Here is an 18,259-nt window from a genome sequence, read left to right as displayed (position 1 = left end):
TTTTGCAAGGTCCATTCTGAATGATGAAGATGATGAGATGCCAAAGGCTACACTTGAACACCCTGAAATCAATAACTTTTAGCTCCTGTTAAGAGAAGATTAATCACATTCACTAATCACATTCCTCATTAAACTATTTACCTCTTTCATTCAATTATCGTCCATTTTACTTGCCTGATCAAAGGGTAATGTAGAGTGGATAACCAAACAGTTTAAAAAGCCTACTTTTTTCCCCTTCAGAGGCACATGGGAGAAGAAATGCACTACCAAAATCCATTTGATGGAGACAAGTCCATTTTAATAGGAGGAAAAACAGATTCCAGTACCAAGGGTGAGCTCTAAGAGTTCAGGTCACCTTGATAGGCTGGGGTTTAAATTTGCTACCTTTCTCATCTTCATTATTTTCACAATTGCAGTGAAACCTGTTATTAATAGTGGGCTCACAGTTGACTACAAACGACACTTCAGTTCCTGTGAAGGCAATCTTTGTGAACCAAGTTTTTAACTGTTGTTCTCAAATGACTGCATTAGTGGTCAGGGCCGTATCAATGCAATGTGTGGGAGTTTGCTGCTGCTAACAATGGCTCCAATGAAATGTCAGTGGAAAACTATCTCTGTTTCCTTGTAAAGATTTTCGTCTTTCTATCCAGTTCCCTTTCCTGTTGATAGACGTGAACTTATCTGAAGTGTTTGGCTAGTTTTAAACCAGTATGATACTGTCAAAAAAGAAAATTATCCAACAATGCCAATAGAAAAAAAGAACAAAAAACAAAAAATATAGCTCTTGTAGAGTTCATCTCATTGAAGGTCATCTCTATTAAGCTATTTGGTCACTGAAATGACACCTGCAATGTTCTCCTGTAGGATTTTAAGTACCAGTTTTGAACATTTGGGCTCCTATATTTAGTCTATTTCTCCTTTTGTGCTTCCAAGTTATGGTGTCACTGAGTATATTGCTGGCTCTTTGTTGTTTTACTGTTTCTGATCATTCAGGGAGATAAAAAATAATGAACAACTTTTAACAATAAATTCCTATTTACTTTGTCCACGTGTACTTTGGAAAGGTAATTATGGCAACTTCTTCATATGCAGAAACATAAAAATGTAGTACAGTTCAATAAATTAGTCCTAGACTCATAATGATTTTTTTAAATGTACTTCATTTTGAATTTAGGCATGGAAGTGTCGGAAAGTACTTCAGAAATACCACAGAAAAAGTAACCTACTTTAAATCTGCTAGTGTATCTTTAAAAATTGCTCCCAAAATGGAAGCATAGAAATAAATATTTGGAATTTATTATCTTTGCAATGCTTTTTCCTCCTTATAAGTCATTAAAATTAAACAGAAACTATAAGTGAATTCAAGCAGCACATTCAGATCAACCTTAACCTGAACTAGTGTTGATCCCACTGAACAATGCACTAGAAAAAGCTGATTATAAAATCAGTATAACAAGTACATGTGGAAGGAACAGACAACTATTTCTAATTAATTGTTTAAAGCTCTGCCTGGGAAAAAACATCCTTGGTTTTCATCACAGAGGAAAGCAAAGAGTAACTCCAGTAACTTCTAGTGCAAATACTTCTCCACACAGCAGGTCACTGTTTTTGATGCTAGAAATATTTTATCATTTGCACAGTTATAATTGCCAGAGGTTTAGCTTTGTTTATACTGGCTTAACCAAATAAATAAACTCTTGTATATGATATCTTCTAACGAATGCAACCTAATTGGAGAGCAAACAGCTACAGCAACCAGCAATACCTCCAAAGATACAAACTACTGCAGTCAGACATCTTGCACGGGTGCTCTATTTCAAGTTCTGTGATATGCCACATAAAGTTTTTGTAACGAGTGCTGTAATCTCAGGCATCTTCTAGATGTAAAAGATGAAAAAGGAAAGAACCATATCTGGCCTTTTGAGAGCATCCCTTAAGTAAAAGAAAGACTAAGGCAATTGTTTATATCATTCCATTAGAATAAAGTTACGTGAGACATTCCCATTGCATTCTATCATCTACAGTTCATTATTACACATTAAAGAACTGTCTGGGATCCATACTACACACTGTAGCATCTCTTGCCAGGTACCTCCCAGGTCCCATAGGTTAAAGGTCAGAATCTCAGCCATGAGCTGGCTAAAACGCTTGGAGAGACAGAGGCATGGTCATGATTTCACCATTATGGGGTCTTTTTACCCTCACTCTTGTCCCAGCATAGTCTAAGGCAGACTTAGACACATGCCTTTTGTTGGTACACAGCTTGTGGTCTCCAGAAGTCCCTTGATCATTATCTGGGCACAGAACCACTCAACACTCACCTGATCTGCGCTGCAGCATAAGACACTGACAACAGGCTATTCAATCAGCTGAAGCTAAGGATTAGTCCAGAGCCTTTAAAGGCACAGCCAGATCATAGCTGAGAATTTGGCCTTTCATTTTCACATGTCACCTGCAAATCTAACCATTTGTCAAGCCAGACAGATGTGTACAAACATTTCTTATTTTGGCAATATGTTTTCCATTAAAATATGTTTATCCATTAAAATAAAACAACATTTATGATCATGATTTCTATCAGGTTTAACTATTAAATTCTTTAATAATGTTGCCTGCTTGCAATTTAGTAAGAAAAGCACCTATCTATGCTACAGTTTAAAGTAAACAAATGGATCACAAATTAACTTTTTTAGCCTGGGATCCACCTAGAAAGTTTACTTTCTCATTTATATCATAGCAGTCCTTCTCAAAAAGGGAGTCTTTCATTCACTCAGTGACATGCCACACTCATCTATGCAGAGAAAATGGGGCTTTTTTTGCTTAATTTTGAGGCTGCTTTTAAGACTATGATGAAAATCTAACCTGACACAAAATTATATAAAGGGGAGGGGGGGAGTAATTGAATATGTGTTTAAAGGAAATGAGGTGTGTAACTGAAATGTATGGGGGGGAAAAAAAGAAAAACCAAAACCCAAACCCCAAAGCATCCAAAAAAAAAGGCAAAACATTCAAATAAAAAAGTTGAACATTGTGGTCTGGTCCTCATCTACTACAATTGATGTAATTTAGGAATAAATCCTCTCAAGCTGGTCAGCAAGGTCAAAGACTAATCACCCTCTTAAGATCACCTTACCAAACAAGAAAATCCAATTTTGAGAATTACATCAGATTTTAGATTTTACAAGGTTCATTCATTCTTAGTTTGGTGTGAGAATTTCCCAGGTTACAATGCAAAATAATGCTTAGTAAAAATATACGGAGCTCTACAACTCCTTTGCATAACTTTCCTGGAGTTGCACTCTCCCAGGCTGGACTCTCTTCCCTTTTGCCACGATTGATTTTCTTCCCCCCACTCTGTCAGTTTTAATCTAGCAGGGAAAAGTCCTTTTCTAGCAACCACTGTCAAAATATTCAGGACATAGACCTCACACCTGGAGAATACAATGCTGTGTCCAGACAGCAGTGCTGGGTGCCTGAGGCATTTGTAGTAGCCAACACACATATTCCTAGCAGTCAGATGTGTTCCACTGCACAGCTGTGCATCTCTGCCTCTGATTTTTTTTTCAGGTGCATGTTCCTCCCAAATGCAAGTTCTGTGCAGTCAGAGTAGTTTGTCTCAAGCAAGTGTTGGTTCATTGCTGACTGAAGGGAGGAAGACCCATTACTGTTACCCATTACTCTGTTAAGAGTTAACTAATTATCCCCACTAACTCCAGCCTTTAGAATGGGAAAGTAGCACACAGCTTTATAAATAAGAATTACTGACCTTTTTAAATAGTTTCAAAAGAAGAAACTCTGCATCAAATGTGAGTATAATTTTAGGAACTACTACATAGCAGCAAAACTACATTAGACTTTCCGATTTTTCCATGGTATCCTTGGATAGATAGACCACCCAGTAGACCATGTTAAATGCTCCAAAGGTAACAGGAAATAAAATGCGTGCATATTTGTCTATCTTACTCGTGCCAGAGTGGGAGGCGGGGGGAGGAGGTGGTATGACAGCAGATGGCTTTGCAGATGCTCCTAATGTATTAGGTGTGGTGGTCTGAATCTGCTCCAGTCTAGATCCAAGCAAGTGCTGAATGGAAGGGGATCCAGCTGTGGCATGCTGGGATACAAATCCAGTTAAAATTGGGGTAGAAGGAGGAGCAGGAGGGGTAGCTCTTGCAGAAGATAATGTCTCCGATGCGTTGATTCGTGTGAAAGGGTTGGGGCTTGATGCAGAAAGGGAGTGGGGTGTAATGTCAGAAGACCCCTGAGCTACAGAGGGAGGCTGGACAGAGCTGTGCCTTGTGTCAATTCGGCTCCCACCATCAGCTTCAGACTGTACTGTGGCATTCATTCTTTTCCTCACGTTTGAATTGGCATCTGTACTCTGCAAAGTTACAAAAAAATACTTGTCATTCTTACAATAAACACCCAAACAAAAGCAATGGAAACTATAATCAAGCATGTCCAATTAGTACCCATGAATATAACCAGTAGCTTGATCCTAAAGAGCAAAGATACCAAAAACTCATGAAAATACATTCAATAGCCTATGAAGTGACAAACAAGAGTTCCTTTTACCTGTGGTTGGAATATCAGAGTGAAGACATCTATATGCATCACACTCCATGTGATGCAGTACCTATACAAACTAAATACCGTGAAGCTAAGGATTCTCAGGTAAGAGTCACAGCTTTTTCCAGGCTCAAGCTCAAAACAAGATTCTCTAATGTCTACCTATTTCCCTGATGATTCAAAAACACTCTAGATGCAACTCACCAACCATGACCGTCTATTTATGCTTTATATATCCAGAAAAAATAATACCATATACTAACAAGTCTGGTCTTCTACAGAAGAGGTTAAAATGCAAGTAATCAGCAAACCAAGTTACCACATTGCTGCTCTTTCAGAAATAAAGCCAGTGGTTTTTCACATCAACCACAGGCAATAAATTCGCCAGGCACAACTGAATCGGGGAATAAATTAGTCTTTCATCAACTACTCCTCTCCATTCGTTAAGTAATAGAAGAGGTGATTTCTCCATCACTTGGTATCTTCAGGCAAGTCTGGATGTCTTTCTGAAAGATATTCTTCATCCAAATAGTACTTATTAGGCTGCAGGAAAAACTGAAATACAGATAAAGAGTACAGGTATAGGAAATCCATCAGAATTGAATATTCTACTGACTTTCAGAAGTGAGACTTGGCTTCTGCCTTTCTTCTCTGCACTTAAGAGGAAAACTAACATCTCCTGAACTTCCTTCTGGAAAGGTACTACCTAAAGAATTCTAACCTTCAGCCCTGCACCCAAATATGATGTTAAAACATGTAACACTTTAAATATAATATGTGAATATCTTCTAATTAAGAAACTAACTGCTTCCCAGAAGACAAAGACTTGAGGACAGATAGGGTACACAGGTCTAAATACAGACAGGATGAAACAACCTCTTGTTATATATAAAAAATGCTATGTTTCACGTCTCTCTGATGATACCAGTCCCAAGCATTGCCCTGCACCATACCAACTGTGTCTTTGGCTCCCCTTTCCTCCAGCCTTCCCAGAGACTCTTGCCAAAGCTCACAGCACAAATCAAAGGAAGAGAAAGCAGGCAGTGATGTCTTTCCTCCTTCATCTAACAGCAGTTATCTCCAGCCAAGTGACAGAGCAGTAACAGAGAGCAGGTTAGGTGTTATTCAAGGTACTAGTAGTATCCTGAGCAGTGACAAGAGTGACACTGTGTCTGTCTGCACCAGTTGTGCCTCACTGTTCTGCTCAAGAAAACAGAGAAATTGAAGCTGAAAGGAAATCTAAAAAAAAAAAAAAAAAATTAAAAAATATCAAATCACTTGCTAGTATTCCCATCATGACCAGAATGCTGGTCCCTAATCCTGTTAATTGCAGTACAAATCTGTCACTGGCAATACTGTTGGCCTGAATTTATTTGAAACTGTCACAGCTTTATGCTTGTTCCTGGCTGATGTATTTGCCAGCTCACAGTGGATGTATCAAAGAATCCCTCTTAAATTTCAGTTTCCCTTTCTCCATAGAAGCATGTCAATCCCTTTTATTTATTGTTCTGCATGTGCAACCCAAAGAAGAGGACTGGAAGCAACACCAGAAGAAACTAGTATTTCCTGAAAGGAACACTAATTTTACTGTTAGAGAAGCCTGAGTCACTCTTTGGGAAGAGCAGAAGTACACACAGGTGTGCAAATTGGATGCTTTCATGCTAGGGTTGTCAATGACCCAGGAACAACAAAGCCATTTTCAACACTGCTAAATTGAAATGATAAAATACAATCAGGACAGAGGAACATTTATTAGAGACTTGGTAATACCTGATGGACTGCTGCATGTCACTTGAAGGCTTCCAAAGCTAAGCAGATGGAAGTCGTCAATATTCACTGCCCAAAACATCTCTGTGCCATGGAGAAGCTGGCACTAGTGAATGAAAGGAGGTGAGTTTTATCTTGTAAATGCAGATCCTTGGACAACCTGGCTTTGCTCAAGCATGTGTCACCCAGTGTAAGGCTCTCAAGTAGTGCCTGAGAAGCAAAAATCCACAGGCTGGGACAGGGGTTGCAAAGTAGATTTGCACTGGAACCAAGACATGTCTCAGTTCCTTCCTGTTCTCTGCCTGTTAGACAAGTATCTTAGAAGCGCTGCTGCTGGAGAACAGAATTACCACGCCTTCAGTCACTCCACATGTAACCATAAAGAACAGTCCAAATAGCAAAACAAAAAATCTGGTGCAATTAATTTACAGAGACACTATTTTATGTTGTTGCTCACTTGTACTGTCACTTGTTTTCAACGACCATCTCAGTACATTCCCATTTTGTGCACCATCAACTACAGACACAGGTAAGACAGACAGGTAACAGTCAGGCTCCTCACATTCCAGTCACCTCCATTTCTTTTGTAGGAACTTGTTTCCATCAAAGTATTTGCACAACACCTCATCTTCCCCCCCACTTCAACATTCATCTGAATGACCAAATCAGACCCGTTGCTATTGGATTCACTACTTATTTTCCATTACAGTCTCTATTCTAAATAAAATTACCTATTATTTCAAATGGTCAAAATGAGTGTCTGTGTAAAAGCCTACTGGGCATTTTCTTTCTTGTTATTGACACAGAAAACTTCCAATACTTTGGAAACATTAAGTCTAGAGAGAAACACAATTTTCTCATAACATACATATAACTATACACATAAAGCCCAAATACATAATACTGTAAGTTCAGAAAATAACACAGAATAACAAGCACCAAAAATAAGGGTACATTTTTTGTTAATTTTCTGGGATCCATCTTCCAATCACTCAGAGCATGGAAATCAGAAATGGCATTTCTAACATGCTCCACAGACAATGTATCACAGAAACCCAGCTGTTCTTGCACAATGACATTATAATAGTTTGGATTTGTGTTGTTGAGTAGAATCTTGTTCTTGAAAGGTACTGAAACAAGCACTCTCCATGGAGCACCCTGTAAAAGCTGAGCAGAATGCACTCTCCTTGTCAGGGTGACCTCACCAGCATATTGACCATCACAGCCCCTCATTTATCCTTTCCTTGCACTTGTTTTACTCAAGATAATATCATGACAACAGCCCATTCTCCTCATTCAAAGCACTCAGGTATCCCTACTTGTTGAGTTGTCCAGTTGAAAAGTTTCTAGCAAAAATTCTTATCACCGATTGTATACATAGGGCCCTTATGTATTTCTCTATTCAGCATTGCAAAGATAACTCACTTCTTCCTACATTAGTCTATTTCTCATCTGTACAGAATCTATCTCACAACTCTACATCACGTGGAGATCAGTGACAAGGTCACTAATAAAAACATACAGGCCTGATTTGGTGGCAAGCCTTAATGAACTAAATTCTGTTGTAAAACACAGTAAAATACAACACTCAGTTTTTATTAGGAAAACATTTCACCATCAGTTCATTTATTGCATATACCGCTAGTAAAGGGGATAATGAGATAATGACATTGTGACCGGCGAAATTATAAATGTACGCAAAATACTTGCTACCTCCCAAAATTATTTCACTTTTTCTTTTTTAAAACAACAAAAAAACAACAAAACAACAACAACAACAACAACAAAGACAAAAAAAAAAAAAAAAAAAAAAAAAAAAAAAAAAAAAAAAAACAAACCACGAAACACTACTACTGCCCTTTTAGTTTGGAAGGACTGATTAGGTTTACATGGCAAGGTTTTCATGGCAGAAGGGCAACAGGGGTGGCTTCTGTAAGAAGCTGCCAGAAAGTTCCCCTGTGTCTGACAAACACACGCCTACAGCCCGTGGAGGTCCCCATGCCAGAGTCCCCATGCCAGGGCAGCCTGTTTTTGCAGGACTGCACTCCATGGAAGGGCTCACACTGGAGCAGCTCGTGACAAACTGCAGAGTCTGAGGAGGACTCACATTGTAAAAGTTCATGGAGGACTGTCTCCTCCAGGAGGGACCTCACACTGGAGCAAAACTAGAGTGTGAAGATTCTTCCCCCTGAGGAGGAAGGAGTGGCAGAGGTAACTTGTAATGAACTGACTGTAACTACCATTTCCCATCCCCCTGAATCACTGTAGGGCAGGAGATTAATTCAGAAGTAAAATTAAGCTGAGGAAGAAGGCTGTAGGGAAGATGTTTTAAGATATAGTTGTTATTTTCTCATTACTTAACACTGCTTTGACTGGTAATAAATTAAACTAATTTTCCCCAAGTCAAATGATGCCCATGATGGTAATTGGTGAGTGATCTCTCCCTGTCCTTATCTTGACCCATGAGCTTTTTGTTATATTTTCTCTACCCTGTGCATTTTAGGAGAAGAATGATAGAGCAGCTTTGGTGGTCACCTGGTATTCAGCCAGGGTCAACCCATCAGAGGTACAAAATCAAAAAATATAACATGAAAATCAAATAGAAGCCAAAAGAAAATGCAAGCCAAGAAAGGAAGGGAGTATCCAAGAAAGGATTCTTTTATGAGGGCAAGTCAGGAAACCACTCAATTGTCCTGAGCCAACAGGACTGTCGTGCTAGTCCAGACGGGGCTCCACAGGAAATACTGAGTGCACATTTTTCACACTTCTACTCTAGATTGAGAAAGGTTTTGATTTTCTGGAGGCATTTCAGTAAGACTTTTGGGAGGCATTTAAAATTGTGTAGACCAGGAATGCAAAATGGGAGCCTGGAAACTATCATAACATCCAGTCTATTACCCCGTGCAGCGCCAGGCTTAAAAGAGCTGATAAAGATTGTCTGCCTATAAAAACAACAAATTCTGCTTAGGTAAATTATGCCTCACCTTTCCTTTGAAATAGCCCATCCATCTGATAGGTCCAACCAATTGGTGCAACCAATTCCACACACACCAGAAACTCTGAGTGTAACCACCACCAAATCAGAAGTTGTAAGTGCTTTGCTCTGAAATATCCTTCCTTCAAGAGGAAACCTTCTTGCTATAGATTCTGCCAGGAGCATTCAGCCTCTGAACCTTCACTGGCAGAAACACTATAGATAAGTATCAAAATTTTGGGTGATTTGAGTGCACAGCTCCTGTCTGTGCATAATAAAGTTCACAAGAGCTCTGAGAACACATATATTGTCCTAATTGTAAGACATCTTCATTGGCTAAAGCTATTGGTTGGCTGAGATACACTAATGCCTATTTTATTTTTAACAGCCAAGATCAGCAACAGTAGAAACTATATCCCAGCCTTGATGGGAGTTCAAACATTTATCACCAAAACTTTGACCATGCTGAGGTAGATAGGTGGGTGTAGTAAAGCCAAGAAATTGATCAAATATGGGAAAATGTGGACTACACTCTTTTTCAAAGGAGATTGATAATCACTCCTCCTTTCTATCCAAATGAATATTTCCTTCGTAAATACAAATAAAAATAGAAAACCAAACAAAAAACCTGTTCAGTAAAACACATTGACAAAACTCCCATCCTGTGCATAAGCACACTTCGCTGAAGAGGAAGGAGGCTAGGATAGGACAGGAGGTCCAAATTCAGTCAGACAAATTTTGTCACATAGTATGCGATATGCAAAAAGGTTTTGAAGTATTTACTGCTTTAAAAGGCATAGAGATTTTACTTCAAGTATCACATGCTATTTCTCACGTGTTTTATCTTTAAAATAGCTAAATTAGGGAAAAAATCATTGAGTACAAGTTCTTCCTATGTATAGTGTCCTGATGCAAGATGCCCTTTTGCTAGTACTACAACAGACAGTCCATTTCATTTGGCATGAAGACAGAAGAACATCTAAATCAACGTCCTTACAAGGGTATGTAAAATGTGGTAATTAATGCTGTATCCTTCCCTTGACCAGAGGATTCACATGCAATTAACCACGAATAATACAATGAAAGATGTTGTTAGCACAGTTCAGAATTAATCGATACAATTTATTGTTAAATACTGTGGCAGAATTGTGGAGTACGTTTGATGGTCAGCATCTACAACAGAATGTACAGAACAAACAAAAAAAAAAAAACCCTAGAACAAAGCTATTGCCAAAAATCAACTCACACATCATTTGCTTTTCCATTTAAGCTGAACTTTGATGGATACTGCTGTTTACTACAGCACTAAAATGATGCACAAATATGAGTCGATCTAAATTCTTCAATATTTAACATGGTTTGTATACCATAAACAGCTGCTCACATAATGTGGAAATTCTGAAACTCTTTCTAACTCTATATAAGCCTCAACTTGAGCCAAAAAAAAATAAAGTACTGGATTGTTTTGTATGTATTACCAGTTTTTGACAAGCAAGGCAATTTTGCACTTCAATGAAGTCAAGATTGCAAATTTAGCATGAAGTGAAGTAGCGTGCAGCAGCTGAGCTGAGGTTCAAGGGAAGGGGATCATCAGCACAGCAATATGCAGTACTGAACTGACAAACTTAGTCATCTTGTTACAGAACAAAGAGAGCTGGTAACAACCACACTGCATATTTCCTATGATAAGGCCAACCTAGAATCTGTAAAACAAACAAGAACATAATTTAAAAGTCACAAGCCAAGTCCTGGGGAGAATGCAGCAATGACAAAAGTGATTACCAGAACATCAGGGAACTTAATCCTTAGGACTGTATTTAAAAACAAAAGCAGTGAGAACACTGCAAGCTGTGAGAACAGCATTGTACAATCAGCTGTTTCAACAACTCAAGAGCATCTTTCTGTAGCCTGTTAGTGCTCTACATAGCAGCTTTAAATCAGTCTCTGTAATTTTAAATTTCTTCACAGTTTTTATGATGGACACATCCTTTTGAGATGTGAATCTAAAATAAGCAGCTCTTACTGCCAGAGCTAACACAGTATCAGTATTACTCAGCATGGAAAATCCCCCTCTTAGGCCCTCTGATCACTTGGAAGCAGAGCCATCATCAACTCCTGAAAAACAGGTGCACATAAAACTAGAACCATGTATTGGCAATATAGTTCAGATGTACTCTTCCAATCTTCCTCAGGACTCCTTGGAAAATAGCTCAGCAGTTGTGTGGTTGGATATACAGACACTTCTGAAGACCAGAGCCAGGCTCACCCTGTGACAGAGCCTCACAGCATCACTGTCCAAGATCCCAGGACTGCTTTTGCACTGTTTGTTTACTCAAGTGGAGAGCTCACTGCTGCAGGTCAATAGATTTTCTAGTTCATAACAGATCTTTGCCACAGGATATCACTAAAACGGTATCTCTCTCTGGGACTGGGGTAGTACAATACTTAAAGCAGTAGCTTCTTTTTTTCCCAGGGATAAATGCACAGCAGAATTTACAAGTCACAACATCACCATCTGGTACCAGCTCTAGTGGGAGAGGGAGCTAACACTTTGACATCCAGCAAGCAGCTGTCAAAGCTGGAGAGAAATGCCCTGGGTAGGACCACAGCCTAGATTACATGCCTTCACAGAAGGAGCCACCCAACTGTATCCAGTGCTTCCAGCTCTGAGCTCTTTCCTGAGGCAAGACAGCTAAGTCACACTGTGAAAAGACACTCACAAAAAGACTGTGCCCTCCTCTACTGTAACCCAGTAACCAGGACAGGAACATGGGTCTGGTGATAGGAGACCACTTCTCAAATCTGCCTTGACTGTCACAGGATATCAACACAGGCTTTTAACATCTCAAGCATTTCCCCACCAGGCCCCTGGATATTCTAGGACAAATGATTATCCTTCCTTGCTAGAGATGTTGCTTTCTCCACATTTCAATCTTGCCCTCCCATTGCAGTGCACGCACAGACAATCTGGCTCCAGAATCAATTCTTCTCCTTCTCCATGATCCCATAAAAAATATTTAACATAACAAGAGCAGCTCCAATAGAACTTAACATGCCAAAGGCTACCTAGCAATCTGGCTACTAATCTAATTCTCCAGTATTGAAAAGGCAGGACTCAAGTCTGCTCAGGCTCCCATGGGGAATTTGTGGGAGCTTTTATCTAATAGGTATGGTGGCCACTGAGTTGAAATGGGGTAGGTATCCACCTAAGATGCACGGCAAACACTTAAGAAGCAGCAAGTCAGTTCTGTACATGCCTACCCAGGAAATTTAGTAATTAAGCCTTTCAGGTGTCTAATCATCATTTTGCATACTTCATCTCCGTAAGTAAAAAAAAAAAACCCAAACACAAAACCAACCAGTCAAAAAAAAAACATTCCTGAGAAGGGCACCAGAATCAAAGCAGTTTTAAAACTGAAAAGAATTTTAATTGATTAGAATAATCAGAACTTTCCAGAGATACATTAAGCATCTTTCATGACAGCACAACCAAAACTTCAATGAGACAGAGGTAAATTAATATATAGAGAGTCAGTAATGTATAATATGAGAGCATGGGCTTCATACTGCAAACTGCATACTTCAAACTGCAAACTTCATACTTCAAACTGCAAACACTCAATTAAGCCAAGCAAAAATTCATGCAAAAATTGGAAGGCTTAGAGCAACCAAAGTCTGACATCACTTACTGTTTAGCTGCAACAACAAAATTGTTTGTATGGTAATTTAGCAATATTTCACTATTAAAATCTACCACCATGGTTTTTATCCTTACCAATCCTTCCTAAGAAAACAGACTGTTCTTCTGGGAGGATATTGTATAGCCTGCCAAATTCACACTATTTGACATTTATCAGGGAAGCAGCATGTTGTCATCAGTGTAAATAATGCTGCTTGTCCCAAATCCCACTGAGTCACCATATTGACCTGCTGCGAGCAAAAGCAAAACTTGGAGGAGAAATCTACCCTGTTTTACTACTGTGTTGCAGAGCCAGTCAATCAGAATTTTACTGGAATAATACAAGAGATTTTGGGTTGCCTTACAGAGCCCTGGAATATGACCAAGCAAAAGCTCCACCTGCCACAAACACACAATGAATTCTAGTCCATAGCTCTAGCAGTGCAGAGAGCAGTACAAATTATTTGGAAAGAAAAAACAAAGGGGAGATAAGTTAGAAGAGCCAGTCCACTATCCATTCTGCTCATTTTGCAATCTGAATTGTGTGATGGGAGGGGAAAGGAGGCAAGAAGAGCACTCCATTCTATGTTTTACCACTAGATGGGCATAAAAGTGCATAAAGTAGAAGAAAAGTGAATACAAGGTTATTCATGAAACAGAAATTACAAAAACCTTTTATAAATAAATGGATGCCAAAATTATGCCAAATAAACCCATCCACCTGTGTGCTGCCTAAAAGATTTACACATGCAAACATATATATATATATATGTATGTATGTGTATTTAAATGTCAGTATGCATATATATGATTCTTAAACACTGGTGTGCACAATTCTTCGAGATTTTATTTATATTATGACAAAATGAAAGAACTGAAAATATAACTATGGTGGGGAACAAATCTATACCCTAAGTCATGTCCTAATGAACTGTAGAGGTGATATGTGCAACATCTCTGAAAGGAAGAAGAATGGCTCATCAGGAATCAAGGACCTTAGTTATTTTCTGTATCTTTTAATTTTCATTGACCTTAAACCTGTTGTTAAATTTGCTTTAGTAGTTGGTTGAAAGTGCTTGGAACACTCACTGCCTTGTAGATTTTCCCAAGCCTCTCAATGCTTACTTCTTCTGATTCCAATTCTCCCAGTGCAAAAATTAAGTCAGCCAGAAATCTCACACACAGCTGGGAAACTCAAATGTGATTTGGTGTCACTGGATGCACCAGCATTGAAAACTTTGTGGAGGGGAAACAAAGCTAAAAATTAAATATAGATACATGAAAGGGTTTAAGCAAAAAATATGGAGAGTCTTGTGTTCAGAGACATCATTTCATATTAACTATCACAGGTTATAAACCATAAACCCCCACAGCAATTTCAGTGTAAGGGTTGATGCTGGACAACCTGAAAATTTTACCCCATCACCATGAAGGACTGCCCTGCCTCGATATTTCTGAAATGCTACCACATATTTGTTTGACTGTGTAACATTACCCGCTACAAAAAAAGATTTTTAAAAGGGATGAAATTGCCTTTATATCAATAGAAGACCTATCTGAATGCCTCCAACTGGTATTGGTGGGAAATTAACTTATTACTAAACAGAAACACGCATTGTATATTCTAATGAAAAACACTTCGGGAATGTGGTTTTTTGGAGCATGACAGTCTTTGTTTTTCTAATAAATTATCACAATGACAGAGAAAGACATTCACAAGTATTTTTGGAACTCAAAACAATGGGATGTAGTATTTTTTAAAATAACTGCATTATGTTTTGGTTTCCAAAAAGAAGCCTTACCCTAATACTATCTAAATAAAGTATCCCATTACATACAGTAAACACTGTCAGGTATTTTAGCATCAGATGAGTAACAGCCAAGTATATCCTTCATATTTAGTTGTCTACTGTGTGACAGATCATTCTAATACTCACAGAAAATTGAAGAATGATCAATTATAACATTTCCTACTAAAGCTTGGAGAAGATAGCACTCCAGAAGGATTTTTTTTGTTATCCACCAGGTGCTGCAGTTAAACTCCTGCTTTAGTGTATATTGAAAAAAACCCATAACAAACCTCCCCCCATAAAAACACGTCCACTACAATAAGAAAAAATTTTCATTGTCCACCTTTAAATCCCAACAGTTTTGATCAAGCATCCTGCCATTTTTTATCTTCTTTATAACTGAATTCTGGATTTCAGTGGAGTTTACATAACAGTTAAATTGGGTCAGAATCTAGGCACAAACCCCATACTACATTGCCTACTTCCATTAATTACTCTGCTCACTTTGCATTAGAGAAATGTTTCTACTTACAGTTTAAATTGATTCCACAAACCAACAATGTTGAAGGTAGAGGTAATAATATCAGGTTGTTGAAGAGAGACAAAAGTTTTTAATACAGGACTTAAATTTGTGCTATCTAAAAAGCCATATTACGTGACATATTAAAAAAAAATTAATTTTATGGCTCACATTTAAGCTCAAGTCATATTGTTTGAGCACATGTTTAGCCTTATACATTATGAATAGTGTCAGATGATCAGTAGAACTATCTAAGTCTACCGAACCAAGTAAAAAAGCAAAAGCAAACAGAAAAACCCCACAAAACAAAAATCCAAACAAAACAGAAAACAAACAAACAAAAAAATCAAAAAAGAACCTAAAAAAAATCAAACAAACAAAAGAAACCAAAAGAACCCTACAAAGCCAAAACCAAAAAAGCCCCAAATGAACCCTCACAAACACACCAAAAAATAAACCAAACCCAAAAAACACAAAACAAAACAAAACAAAAACAAAACAAAAAAAAAAAACAGGAAAACAACAAAAAGGCAAATAAAATCAAGGAAGTGTAAAAAGGGAAATGTAAAAAGCCCCATGTAACATTGTACCTGAGCATCACAGCTAACAAAATACTTTATGAACCATTTTTGATTTATTCTACCTTCAGGTATCCAAACATTGAAACTTCCAACTAAGTCACTGCAACCTTCTCCCAGGTGATCGATCCCTCCTATCTTTCAAATACCATTTAATACAAAATGTGCCAGTTGTTTATGACCTGCACCCACTCTCGCCCTATTTAAACCCAATGCTAGCATACCTTGACTGCAACTCATCAACAACAAAAATGGTGAATAATAAAATTAGAGCAGCAGAAATTTGTTGACATGTCAAAGAAATTGTTCACATGGCACAGCAGCCTCCATTTGCGTGGTCTTTTCCTCATACTTAAATGAACTCTATGCATTTCTTGAGCCTAACATCCTTCATTAGGATCTGAGTTTTAAATGCCACTGCCCTAAAAACACTCAAATTGTAAAACCCTAGGCAGTGGAGAAGTAGTGAAGCAGAAAAAAATAGTCATTATATTTGAAACCCGAAACGGTGTCCTAACTGCAGAACTGTTAAAAGTCAAACAAAAGAGATTGGCACTGCATCCACCTAAGGAGTCCACTAATCAGACCTGTGGCCATCAAGACCAAGCTGCTCTTCAGATACTTCCATCCATATATTCAGGAGGGTTTAGCTCCACTTCACTATTGCTGGTACAAAGGAAGCTATTACTCCACTACTCCAAAGAAGGAGCAAAGTTGTACTCTAGCTCTGGTAGGCTTTTTGTACCTCTCCATGTATTCAAATAGAAGTTTTGGTCCAGTAGCTAAAATTTTCAGTTTCACTTAAAGTCTAGACCTTACACACAAGAGTGTATCTGCTGACATCTCACCATTAATCAAATTCAGGAATTAAGAACAACAGCAAAAACAAAAAGGCACACCAAAAAAAGAAGTATCCTACTTATGGCCTCAAGATCGCATGCAGCCCATCATAATTCATCAGGCCCAATATTTGTCCTGTAAGTCAGGAGTTTGGGGAACAGAGCTAGCCATCAGCCAGATTAATTGCTCTAGATGTCTGTTCACCAAGGGCTGCCAAAGGACCTCCACTTTTCTCCCACCCCAGCACATAACTTGAGCTACACCCATAAATGACTAAAAGACCATACCAGAGAAAATATATTTGAATCACACAAAAGCAGTATGCAGGTTGTCCACATGACAACATTTCCCATAAACATGCAAGGTGGATGCCAGTCACACAGTGCCCAAGCAAGGAGAGGAGTTTGTGCCCACATGGCAGTGAACAGCTTGACCCCTGAGTTCCCCCATTAGGTGCTACAGGACTTGCTAAAGACAAGATGACATTTAACTGTCTTCAGAAAAGAGGAAGAAAAACTGAGAGTTACAACCTACTTGTGACTGAGTTTGAAGAAATAATTCCATTCAAAAGGGGTTTTTTTGAGTCTGACCTGATTTTTCCCAAGTTTCACACTCTTATAACAAACAGCTGAGGTTGAAGCTCATGTTACCAGTGTTTAGGAGTCTATTTTTTGAAGACTACTTTTCAGTAGCATTCTTCATCTCCAAAACTGGGTAGGTCTTTAAAAATAAACTTCATAGGAATACAGTGAAAAGGAAATAGTACAGAAGCATAAAAATAGACTCAGGAGTCCAATAACAAACTATAAATCATTCATTTCCATCACACTCTGACTTGCAGAAATATTTCTGCTTAAACTAACGAAAGTAGTTCAGAACATTTAGGGACAGGTTCATTCCTTCTAAACAGAAAGCATTTTAACTTGTTCCCAAAACAAAGAAATCACAGGTAACCATAGTTTAAGTTACCTCTCTTGGCTTAGACATATTTCAGTGCTATTCTGCTGTGCCTGACAAAAAGTCTGTCCAAGTCCCTTGTGAACTCAAGGCAGAGTCCAAAAAAGCTTGGGGTCCTACTCCTGGGATGTCTAAACTGTAAGGTTTAGGTATTCAGGCATCTTCTTTCTCAATTAGTACATATTTCTTGTGGGCTAAGTGAAAATTTTTAATTTTGGGAGACTGGTAAATTTAATATTATAGACAAAGTCCGTTTGAAAAAAGTTTCAAGTTTAAAATACAACTTTTCCTTGAGCTCTGGAAATTGTACTGCTACCAACAGAATTTCCACCACAATAGTGCCACTACAGTAGAGATTTTTTTTAAATACTAACTGAGTCAAGAAATCAAGCCTATCATTTATCTATTGAGAAAAAAATGTGTAGATATATGTTAAGAAACATTGCTTACAAATTACATGCTACAGTCCAGCGATTCTTTGGGCACCATAAACTCACCACCAACCTCAGTACCAAGGAAACTAAGATTTCATTATCTCTAGTACATCAGCACTGACTAGACAGTATTTGTGCAGAACAAAAAGTCAGA

General features: G+C 38.3%; 1 protein-coding gene across 1 annotated transcript in view; it reads right to left on the bottom strand.

Annotated features, from left to right (window-relative positions):
* Positions 1–3,380: 3,380 nt before the first annotated feature.
* The window catches only part of GABRA4 (gamma-aminobutyric acid type A receptor subunit alpha4), a 35,448-nt gene continuing 20,569 nt past the window's right edge, over positions 3,381–18,259 (bottom strand). Inside the window, exon 8 of the mRNA XM_066317052.1 lies at positions 3,381–4,378. Within this exon, the coding sequence (XP_066173149.1) occupies positions 3,845–4,378 (534 nt within the window). The 3' untranslated portion in view covers positions 3,381–3,844. The remainder of the gene's footprint in view (positions 4,379–18,259) is intronic.

This window comes from Sylvia atricapilla, chromosome 4, assembly GCF_009819655.1.
Source record: "Sylvia atricapilla isolate bSylAtr1 chromosome 4, bSylAtr1.pri, whole genome shotgun sequence".
In the NCBI taxonomy this organism is placed as follows: Eukaryota; Metazoa; Chordata; class Aves; order Passeriformes; family Sylviidae; genus Sylvia; species Sylvia atricapilla.
This window is presented reverse-complemented; position numbering and strand designations above follow the sequence as displayed.